Source organism: Elgaria multicarinata, chromosome 16 (assembly GCF_023053635.1).
Source record: "Elgaria multicarinata webbii isolate HBS135686 ecotype San Diego chromosome 16, rElgMul1.1.pri, whole genome shotgun sequence".
NCBI lineage: Eukaryota > Metazoa > Chordata > Lepidosauria > Squamata > Anguidae > Elgaria > Elgaria multicarinata.
The window spans coordinates 4,283,308-4,295,527 of NC_086186.1; the positions used below are offsets into that span (position 1 = coordinate 4,283,308).

The 12,220-nt window shown below is 44.7% G+C and overlaps 2 protein-coding genes across 4 annotated transcripts in view; both read right to left on the reverse strand.

The window, feature by feature from the left end:
• The window catches only part of TARS3 (threonyl-tRNA synthetase 3), a 556,255-nt gene that overhangs the window by 29,915 nt on the left and 514,120 nt on the right, over window positions 1–12,220 (reverse strand). The gene's annotated exons all lie outside the window — the stretch shown is intronic.
• Window positions 1–12,220, reverse strand: part of THSD4 (thrombospondin type 1 domain containing 4) — a 387,535-nt gene that overhangs the window by 14,018 nt on the left and 361,297 nt on the right. For all 3 annotated transcript variants that reach the window (XM_063142589.1, XM_063142590.1, XM_063142591.1), the window contains one exon: window positions 6,121–6,294. In XM_063142589.1, coding sequence (XP_062998659.1) covers window positions 6,121–6,294 — 174 coding nt within the window. The remainder of the gene's footprint in view (window positions 1–6,120; window positions 6,295–12,220) is intronic.

The following is a 12,220-nucleotide window of genomic DNA, read 5'->3' on the forward strand; positions in this document are numbered from 1 at the left end:
GTTGAAGCCACTGCTGGACCACAATGGAGCCAGGTAAGCTGCCCTCCCCCCCTACCCCTTACCTGGCTCTGCCGCCGTCGCCGCCCCCACTTACCTTTTTTTCAGAGCTCCGGATCGAGGCAAAGGATCCGCTTGGTCTTGATCAGCTTCGTCTCGATCCGCAGCTCCCCGAACCAATCCATCTCCGCCTTTGTCGGAGACGAATCAGGCTGCCTCGCTATCGCTTCTCCGATCTGAAGCAAAGTGGAGCACAGCCCAAATCTTTATCAAAACACTTTCATTATACCACTTTCACTTGAAGAGAGCCCATTCACTTTGAATTCCACATCAGGCTAAATCCTGTGGCAGCCTGGGGTAGGTAGAATCCCTCTGGCATGCATTTGGCTTCCCTTGGAATTGCTCAAAACTTTTACCTAAGTACAAATCACCCAAATTTCCTTGAAATTTTACTTTCGTAGCCATTTCACTGACAGTTCTAGCTGATAGGTATGCAGTGTAGAGATGTATGAGAAAGCTGTTTGCTTTTGATCCATATTTGCCCACTTCATGCCTTCCAGTTTGATCACAGGCTTGAAGAACACAACCTGCAGTTGAAGCCCATACATTTCTGAGCTGGCAATGAGATTTGTGGACCAAAAAAAATAGGGGTGTGCACAGACCCCCCCACTCCGCTTCTCTTCCAGATCCGCGATTTGCAGATCAGGCTGCTTCGCTCCACCCCCGCTCCACCTATGTCCGCTGCAGAGCTCCGGATCCGGATCGGAGCTCCGTTTCCCCCCCCCATAGGCTTGCATTAAGATAAAAAGGATACAACTTTTTTTCTGTTAAAGTTAGAAACCTCAAGTTTGGCACCATGACACCTCATGGAGGTATACACATGCCCGCCAAGACTCAAGGCAATCCCATCATCCCCTGATTTTTGGGGAATTTATGAAAATCGGGCACCCCATTCACACCCCTTTCGATAGCTCCGTCAATTTGCATGTTAGAAACCTCAAACTTGCCACCATGACAGCTTATCCAGGGATACACATGCATGCCCAGACTCAAGGCAGTTCCATCATCCCCTGATTTTTGGGGAATTTATGAAAATCGGGCACCCCATTCACACCCCTTTCGATAGCTCCGTCAATGTGCACGTTAAAAACCTCAAACTCACCATCATGATAGCTTATCCAGGGATACACATGCACGCCCAGACTCAAGGCAGTCCCATCATCCCCTGATTTTTGGGGAATTTATGAAATCGGGCACCCCATTTGCAGACGTGGACTGTTCTCTGACATTTGGACAGATAAAAAAAAGGGAAGTGGGCACACTCACAGATGCCATCTAGACCCACAATCATGCCAAGGTACAAGGCAATCCCATCATCCCCTGATTTTTGGTGGGGCTTAAACCTGCAGACAGCTCAATGGGGCCATTTCAAAGGAAATCCCAACATGCCAAGAATTGGGGAGTAGAGATAAACCTATGAATCTTCTTCCACACTTGAAAAATGGATTTGGAACTTCCAAAAGCCTAATTGAGCGCAGGAAGGACTTCTCCCCTGAGTCAAAGCCACACACACACAACATCCCTGGGAGACGGGCAGGGGAGGAGGGAGGGAAGGCAGGCAGGCAGCAGACATTTCTGGGGGCATAAGGAAGTGAGCCAAGGATAAGCCAGTAATGCATATAAAATGGAATAAATAAATAAATAAATAAATAAATAAATAAACAAAGGAGGGGTGGAATTAAAAGCAGCAGTGTTGCTGAATAAACAACAAGAAGAACTTTTTTTAAAAAAGCTATATCAGTCTTTTACCAGTAATAAGGGGGGTGGTGGTGGACGTGCCCAGTTGGGGAATCATCGGCCAATTTAACTGGTCCTGTCTAGGAACCAGTCTTTTAAGAAGCAAAGCTCTCACTTCAACTCATGATAGGCATTGCTCCACCGGGTTACTCTCTTTGGAGGGCTCTGATGGCCCTCCAAGTACAGGAGAGAGTGAGGGCACGTCCACATGCCCTAGGGGAGCTCATCCCCTTGCACCACATCTTTTCAGTTGTACCCCAAAGTTAGGGTGGGTAGCAGTGCTGTGTTTCTATCTCTTATTATTGGCTTAGTATATGATTTCAGGTTGTGTTTGTGCATTTGGTGGAGCTACTGTTTTAAAAAACACTGGGAAAAGTCCGTTCAGACTAAGAAAGAGAAGTTCCCAGAATCCCAAGTTACCCATTTTGCCTATCCCCTCCTCCAACTTTGGGATCATGTGATCATGACCGGGAGTTGACTCTGCCCCTCAGCAATCGAAAAGGTAATCTTTTTCCCGCCTTTACCCTACTTTTAAAAAATTCTAGCAAGCGAGCCGCACCACGCAGAGAGCTGAGAGTAGGCTCAAAATGACCCCCAGCCATGACTCTCTAAGCACAAGAAGTTTCAAAAAGATAGCTTCAAAGACAACACGGTTATCCCCTTTTCTTTTCCGCAATGCAATCCTATGGGCAAAATGTTTCAAAATGGTGATCGGATCGGTCCGCGGAAAGAGAAGCGCTCCAAAAATGGGCGCTTCTCTTCGCCTTGCTTCTAGGGGTCCCCGGTCCGCTTCTACTCCGCCTCTGGGCAAGGCAGAACAGGCCAATTCACTTCTGCTTCTACGCTTCTAATTGGAGCGGAGCAAATCCCTAAAAAAAAATGTGTTTAGAAGCATGCACATTTGAAAAGTGCACATGAAGAGCTGCACACAAACACTCTTTATTCAATACGAGAAGAATGCGTACATTTCAAAGATGTACACCATCAATGTGTACATTTTTTTTAAAAAATGAGAATTTCTATGCAAAAAGAGAAAAACAAAGATGGCAATTGGATACAGACATGAGCTGGAACAAGCTTTGAAGTTGAATTTGGAGAATTCTGATGAACTCAAGTTTTGCTTGTATGCTCATCCCCATAGTAACAATGAAATGGCAATTTATTAATGTTGTGAACTGCTGAGAGATTCTATTATAATCAGCAGTATAGAAATGTTACAAATAAATAAAGTTATTGCTGCACCTTGGGAGGGCTTCTGCCCTAAAAGGCAGCCAAGAAAGAAAAGATAAATAAATTTAGCAAACAAGGCTGTGCAGGTCTTGGTTTCTTAATAAAACCAATAGTCTGATATTCTGCCCTAAATATGTCTATAAATCAGATCCAATGAACCATGTTTCTGCCATTTTCTGTATGAATCAATCTTATATACATATTTGTGCTCCCCCCTCCAAATGTGTGTGTGTGTGCATATGTGTGTTGTAGCTAACAGTGGAGAATTAAAGTATTATGGGTTTTAAAATGTCCGTGGGTGCATATTCCTGAAGAATTTATTACTTTGGAGAAATAAATTAGAAGCCCGAAGCAATATGGTAGATTTATGGATAAACTCTGTGTGGGTGCCCAGGAGTTCAAGACATAATTCCTGTTAACAGCATTGTAAATTGCTAGCCCCAGAGAAGATTAACTCTTAAGATGCCAGTTAACAAAACAAAACTTGGGAGCTGCTCCGCCATTTACAACCCAGCTTGGCCGTTCAGAGGTATGTTTCTGGAAAGGATGTTTATGCAAGGAGAATGAGATTCGGGTGCTGAGCATAGGCTGGGGGACTTTCAGACATGGTAATTGGAGGCCTTGCTAAGGAAAAGAAATAAACGGTTTTTTCAGGACTGCTTAAGCCCACGTGCTCTGCAATGCGAGGTTGATGTCAATAGAAAGCAAAGCCTTGAGATTTAATTTAAAAAAAAATAGGGAGGGGAGCTTCATATTGGATCCCTCTTTTCCTCTCCATCCGGGGAAGTGTGGGGAGGAAACACTGCATTTCATTATGATTCCATAGCTGGGATTTCTGTGAAATTCTCGACTGGTGTTTTTTGCCTTGTTTATATAACTCATCTCTAATCAAGTTTAGATCTCTTTCCCGACAACATGCTTTGAATGGGGGAGGGGGTGGATAAAAAGGGGCCAGTTCTATTGCAGAAGACATGAAGCCTTAAAAGTTTGATCATTTGTTTTGTCAAAGACCTTTAGAAGACCTAAAGACGGTTGTGCAGGTGCTGGTAACTTCGAGGCTTGACTTCTGCAATGTGCTCTACATAGGGCTACCTTTGTGCCTAGTCCAGAAACTTCAATTAGTCTAAAATATGGCAGCCAGGCTGGTCACTGGTACACCTAGGGGTGACCACATTACACTAGTTTTAAGATCTCTTCACTGGCTGCCAATTAGTTTCCGAGCTTCCATTTTGAGGCCTGGCCCTCAGTTGAAGCCTGCGATGGACCGCGATGGAAGCAGGTAAGCCCCCTCCCCCCCCTGCCCCCTTACCTGGCTCTGCTGCCATCACTGCATGGACAGTGGCAGCCGCAGAGCCAGGTAAGCCAAACTCCCCCTGCCCCCTTACCTGTGTCTGTCACGGGCTTCAATTGAGGCACTGGCTTCAAACCAGAAGAGAGAGCCGCAGCCTCTTCCAGCTTGAAGCTGGGGCCTCAATTGAAGCCTGCAACCAACACAGGTAAGCCCCCCTCCCCCTGCCCCCTTACCTGGCTCCATTGCCGTCGCCTCAACAACTACGGCAGGGGGGGGTGCCAGATGAGTCCCCCTCCCCCCCCACTTACCTGTGTCTGGAGCTCTGGATTGAGGCGAACCGCTTCACCTTGATCCGCAGCCCCCCACTGGATTCGTCTCCGCCTTTGTTGGAGGCGAATCAGGCCACTCCGCTATCGCTTCTACGAACCAAAGCGGAGCACAGCCCTAACATGCAGTACTTTCTCCATGTGCTAAAACACTGTGTCTGTGTGCACATTTGTAAAATATAAGTGGGGCACACTTTCCCCCAATATGTGCATTTTCCCCCTAAGACAAGCTGGATTGGAAAGATAAAATTTTAAAAAATACAGATTTCAGAACGCAACTCTGTCTTGGAGGTGCAAATTGGAGAAATTTGTAACAACAACAGCAACAACAACAACCATGCAAGGACACAAAAAAAACCAGTTCAAAGTTCTCACCCATCCTTAATTTGGAGTGAGGGGAACAGATCCCCAACTGTTCTAACAGTTTACCAGTTTTTCTCCCCTTTAGTCTTTACTAGCTGCACAATCCTAGTCAGGAAAAAATACAACTGTAGGTGTCGAGAAACAAAGCAATCCCCTTTCCATCACTACACACTTTGTCCTAGCAATGAAAACACACAAGTATAAAAGACATTGAAAACAGATGAAGCAAACAAAGGATAATTCTTCCGGGGGGGGGGGGGGGAATAAGACCAAAATGCACTGGAATGTGACCATTACCCACCCAAATCCTGTTTGCATTGGGGAGGGGGTGGGGAGAGGGGAGGGGAGGCCTGCCAATATATACAATGGGCTTGCCCAGCTTCAGCCAATGGTAAGCACTTTGAAGCCCCATTGATTTCAATGGGAGAGATTTATAGCATAATCCTACGTAAATCTTCTCAGAGGCAAACCCCACTGATTTTATATAGAGTTTATTCCTACATAAGTGTTCATACAGTTGCAGCTCAAACCACATGGTGAGCTCTCCCACTGGAGCCAACAGGACTTACCAGTGCTTAATTTTGGCTGGGTTTCCCCTGAGCTGAAGCAGGAACTGAAAGGGAAGCAGGGCCACCTTCAGCTTTGCGGAGAAGCCAGCTTCGTCGGCTTTGCCGCCTCCCCCGCCCCCCGCCCCGTTACCATCCATTTTCCTTTCCATCAGGCTGTTGCTGAGGGAGAGAAAGCAAGCTGGGCCGCTCCAACAGCGTAGCTGAGAAACCAGCCATCCTCTCTTTGAGTTGGTTCCATTCCAGCTATTCAAGATAAGAAGGCCCACAACTTCCCACTGCATTACAGCTATTACAACTGCATTACAAGCACTCATGCTCAGATCTAGGGACTACAATTTCTTGTTTTCTTTTCCCGTCCACATCAGTTTTTTTTCCCTTTTGTGTCATGTCCTTTTTGATTCTAAACCTGAAGGCAGGGATGGTCGTCTTTTTACTGATCTGTAAGTGACACCAGGACTCCTTCCAGCTGAAGAGCATGACATGCATGTTTTGAATAAATAAATAAATAAATAAATAAATAAATAAATAAATAAAAGATTAAAAGTACCTGGCTCCAGCTTCCGGCAAACCATTCCACTTTCCCCAAACATGGCCCATTGTCACAGGGGGTTGTCTCTAACGGCCTGTTGTGTCCGCAGCCCTCCAGTGGCAAACTGCTGATATGGTTGGTCATGCAGATGACGGATCGTGTACGGACCCCAGCACCACATTCCGCCGAACACTGTCATGGTGAGAGACCCCAAATGTGACCATTAGCCCTATCATTGCTTTAGCAAAACAGGTTCTGAAAAGCCCTGGAAGAGGACAGAACTACTGTATGTGGCACAAAACAAGAGCGACAAAGACTGATTCCACAATTCGGAAAGTCACATTCTGCAATCAAAAAAGGACATGCAATTTAGCAACATGGGTATACACATTGCTACAATTTGCAGTAATTATTGTTTCCAGTAATACTTTCACACATACACCCACACACCCACACACCCACACACCCACACCCACACACACACACACACATATGAAGGATCTAGATCAAAAAAGGTGGCTAGAAAACAAAATGGAAAGAGAGAAAAGGCCTGGAGGAGTTGTCAACGTACTTTCCTCTCTCCTTGTCTATGACATTCGCTTAAAATCATCATCAATCATCATCATCAAAGACTTGAACGGATACTCAGTCCCATGCTGGAGCCAAGAATGTCCAACAGTAAGTCCAAACAGGAAGCCCACGTATTAGGCAGTGCCACCGTGAAACCTACCATGAGCTGGCTGGTTCGCTCAGTTGGTCAGAACATGGTGCTGATAACTAGAGCTGTGCACATATGGACTCCCAAAATACTTCATCCTGTTTATGAGCCAGGAAACTGGGGGATAATTCTTCTAGATTTCTCGAGGGGGGATTTTACAATAGTTTCTCAGGAGTGGGGCTCATTATTTGCAGTGGTGGTAGCATGCAGCTTTATTCTCACCACCACCACCATCCGGCTGCCCCAAGTTTTGTTGCCGTCGTTTCTGCTGTAAGTGGCAGCAGGAGCAACTCCATATGCAGCCAGGCCACCATTTTGCATCTGCCATAAAGCCCTGGATCTGGTTTAATTCTGGGTACTTGTGCAGGGGTCGGGTGGCCTCAACCACCAAAATAGAATAATCCAGAGAAAAGTCTTCAAAGTGGCCTACAAATTGTCTTTTGAGCAGTGTTGGCTCAGCTGTGGCCATCACACTTCCTAACCCTTGTTACTTGAAGAGAACTGAAGCCGCTCTGGCTCATGCACAGCTCCTTGCGCCATCACCAACAAATCTCTGCAAGAGCTGGAGGGCGCACGTCTTTGGTATGCTTCCTAAAAACAGGCTTGCCAGAGACGTGTTGGACCAGCTTCCATGCTGATCTCATCATGTGCAGTGGGAGAAAGCAGCCGTGTGAGTATGGCTTACGCTGCTCTTGAAACCAAATTGAAGGCTAGGCCCCTTCTTACATGTTCCTCATATTTCAGTACCCCAAAGTGTTTCGATCAGCTGCCAGTCCTTTCAAAGACCCAACCCCCACCCGTCCCCAAAACGGTTTAATTTGACATTGCACGTATATTCATTTCAACATTGCCCCTTCCTTTCTTTCCCAATTCCTTCGCTCACTCCCTTGTCCACCCCCCCCACCAAAGGAGAGGGAAGCTGCATATTATTATTATTATTATTATTATTATTATTATTATTATTATTGCATGGGGAGGGGGATTATTAAAAATAAAGAAAAACCATGTGCTGACTGCTGAAAGATGTATGCATAATTGAATTTATACAGTTACAAGCAGTTATATTATATTTCACATGGAAAGAAAGCCACAAATAAGCATTTGTTACATGGTATGAAACATGCACCAGATTTGGCATTTTGCAACTATATATATATATATATATATATATATATATATATATATATATATTCATTAGTAGCTGTGTAATGCTGCAAAAGAAAAATATTATGGAACATTCCTGGGAGATGAATGGATGTCTCTGTGCTAAGTACTATTTTCTTTAAGTGGTGGGGGGCGGAGGCGTTAGCAACGATTCAGGAAGGTGATAAAGTATGGAACCAGGCCTGGGTTTGAATCTTGCCCGAGGTCAGGAATGTCTAGGGCAGCACTCCCAACCTGGTGCCCTGCAGATGTTTTGGATGTCAACTCCCATCAGCCACAGCCAGCTTGACCATTGGCCAGCCATGCTGGGAGTGTGGTGGCCCCAATCCAAAATTAGCAGGCTGGATGCTGCTAATTTTATGGTTTTCAAGTAATTTCCATTTGAAGATCCCATGGGCTTTTTTTGCTTCTCAAGGAGAAACAAAAATTCAAAGCTACGGATGCATGAGAAATTCATTTTATTTATTGTTTTTTAATCAGCATTTATTCAGTTTGCACCTCCTAGAACCAAACATAGTCTGAATTCATAGAATCATAGAATCATCTATCTATATAAATAAAAATGCAAATGTTCGTTTGTTCCTAATCTAAAATCTCCGAAAGTTCTTCACCGATTGCTTTGAAATTTTGACACAACGTTGCATTTGAATACGCACGTGTTTTTATGTAACTATATTATAGATGGGGACAAAAGTGTGTCTTAGAATCAAAGAAATAGGGTATATAAAAGCCCAGAGGCCTCCTCCAAGCCACTTATGCAAATAGGAGAGAAGTCATTGTGACATCACCAACCAGTAGGCCAATCCACTGCCTCTGCCTTCTCTCCTATTTCCATGTTCTCTCCTATTTGGCGCCATCTAGCGATGTTTCTCGGAACTGCGGCCTTCTATGGAAGTTCCAAGTTCTGAAGAAAGGTAACTGGCAGGAGATTCCGGCCTAGCAGAGGGGCCAAAACCCACTAACCGCCTCACCACACCTGTGACAGGTAAAAAAAAACAGCGCCATCTGTTGGACGTAAAATCAACACATGCTGGTCAGGCTGGAAGATACATAAGCAGCAATGAAGCTGTATGGCAAATTCTTTCATTTCCCATACATGAACGAAGTCCAGCTGTTGTTCACTTAGCAGTACATCTAGAAAATGGACAATGCGTTTATTTCACAGCTGCAAATGTGCAACAAATAGCCCTGAATCCACTGGCTACAAGGTTAACTGCTTTCTTCACGTTATGTCAAAATGACGCGTGCTTCGTTCGATGTAGAATTGCATCGTGAACAAAATTACAACACGGGTGATCTTTTGTCGTATGTGCAATCAAATATTCCTAAGCTAACGCTTGAGCAAAATGGCGTTTACGATCAAGTAATGCAAACTGTCAATAACGGGGTTGGAAAAATCTTCTTCTTAGATGAGCCAGGAGGAACTGGTAAAACATTCCTAATTACATTGATTCTGGCAGCAATTCAATCCCAAAATGACATAGCCTTAGCTCTTGCGTCATCCGGAATAGCTGTGACATTGCTACCAGGTGGAAGAACTGCTCATTCCGCTTTGAAATTGCCATTGAACATGCAATTCATTGAAACTCCCACGTGCAACATTTCCAAAGCATCCGGCATGGGAAAAGTATTGCAAAAATGCAAACTTATTGTTTGGGATGAATGCACAATGGCGCACAAAAAATCGCTCAAGGCTCTTGATCGATCATTGCAAGATTTGCGTGGAAACATCAGACCATTTGGGAACGCATTAATATTGCTTGCAGGAGATTTCAGGCAAACATTACCTGTAATTCCTCGATCGACACCAGCGGACGAAATAAATGCTTGCCTGAAATACTCTACTTTGTGGTGACATGTAAAGACGTTAACATTAACTACAAATATGCGTCTCGAGCTGCAAAACGATCGATCAGCTGAGATATTCTCACGTCAATTGCTGGAAATTGGGAACGGAAAGGTGCTGGTTGATCTGACCTCAGGACGAATTTCATTGCCTCATAACTTCTGCAATTTAGTGACATCAAAAGAAGAATTGGTTCAAAAAGTCTTTCCCAATATTCAAACCAATTATAAGAATCACGATTGGCTGAGTGAACGAGCTCTTCTTGCGGCCAAGAACAAAGACATCTATGAACTTAACAATATTATTCAGTCTAACATTCAAAGCGAGGCAGTCACATACAAGTCCGTCGACACTGTTGTGGAAGGAGATGAAGCGGTTAATTATCCAACAGAATTTTTGAATTCACTCGATCTGCCAGGGATGCCACCGCACGTACTGCAATTGAAAATCGCCATGCCAATTATCATGTTGAGAAATATCAACCAGCCAAAGCTTTGCAACGGCACGCGGCTTGCAGTAAAAAAATTACTGAGCAACGTCGTAGAAGCAACAATCTTGACAGGACCTTTCAAAGGTGAAAATGTCCTCATTCCTCGCATTCCTATGATTCCAACGGATATGCCATTTCAATTTAAGAGATTGCAATTCCCAATTCGATTGGCGTTTGCAATCACCATCGACAAAGCTCAGGGCCAATCTTTAGAAATGTGCGGTTTAGATCTAGACACAGATTGCTTCTCACATGGACAATTATATGTTGCGTGTTCTAGAGTCGGCAAACCAGACAATCTCTATATCTACACAGACAATGGAACAGCAAAAAATATTGTATACCCACAAGCATTGTGAAATTAAACATATTAGAAATGTGCGTTTTCTCTTTTCTTTCTTTTCCATTTAACCAGACTGAGCCACAGCAACGCGTGGCCGGGTACAGCTAGTAGAATAATAGAGTTGGAAGGGGCCTATAAGGCCATCGAGTCCAACCCCCCGCTCAGTGCAGGAATCCACCCTAAAGCATCCCTGACAGATGGTTGTCCAGCTGCCTCTTGAATGCCTACAGTGTGGGAGAGCCCACCACCTCCCTAGGTAACTAGCTCCATTGCCGTACTGCTCTAACAGACAGGAAGTTTTTCCTGATGTCCAGCCGGAATCTGGCTTCCTGTCACTTGAGCCCATGATTCCATGTCCTGCACTCTGGGATGATCAAGAAGTGATCCTGGCCCTCCTCTATGTGACAACCTTTCAAGTATTTGAAGAGTGCTATCCTGTCTCCCCTCCATCTTCTCCAAGCTAAACATGCCCAGTTCTTTCAGTCTCTCTTCATAGGGCTTTGTTTCCAGATCCCTAATCATTCTGGTTGCCCTCCTCTGGACATGCTCCAGCTTGTCTGCGTCCTTCTTGAATTGTGGAACCCAGAACTGGACGCAATACTCGAGATGAGGCCTAGCCAGGGCCGAATAGAGAGGAACCTGTACCTGCAATCTGTGGTCTGAAGTCCCTACATTTCTAGGCTTGCAATGGGATTCGATTAACAAAAAGTGTAGTCAGAAAATACGTACATTTGAAAAATGTGCATGAAAAGATTTGTACATTTGAGACATGGACGCAAGCACACATTAGTCACGATGGGTATTTCAAAAAGGCATTCCTCTCAATAATGCACCCAAATTATGCATAAATTTCGGGGGGGAATGCACATGGAGATAGGAAGGGATTTTGGTGTGAAAAAACCCAACAAAGCTCACAATCCAGTTTGGAAAAAAATCAGAATGAGCTTTAAGGGGGAAATTAGAGAACACAAGTTCTGCTGAATCGCATGTCCCTGTGGGGACCAAGATTTCTTGGTGAAGTTCTTCAGAAATTCAGCAGTGTTCTGTTTTAAACGTCTATAAATGACCTTAACGTACCGATCAAGTTTCAAATTAAATGCCAAATAAGAAGATACAGACTTGCCCCACCCTGCTAGATTTTGCTATAGATTTTACTGCTTGCAAAGGATTCCTAAGCAGACTTCAAACCAGAACACGCTGTGGTTCTGAGGCTCCACCTCCCATCTTTTAAAATTAAAATAAAGGCATTCTCCATGGAGGAGGGGACCCAGACACCCAGCAGCACACTTAGGTGTCTTTATATGATCTGGGTATTGGCATATAGGGTTTGAGGTGGCACCTAGTGCAAGAACCCTTCCTTGCCCTTCCATAACAGGCAGAAAGAGACACTTTGGCCATGCCACCTATGAATCTGCCTGTGACTGTGCCTTGGGCTCCTCCAATGGTCTATGAAACAAAGAGAGGAGGGATAGAGCCCCTGCCTTGCATGCAGAAGGTACCAGGTTTGGTCTCCATTACCTGCAGGTCTGGCTGGGGAACTGGGAAGCCATCTGGAAC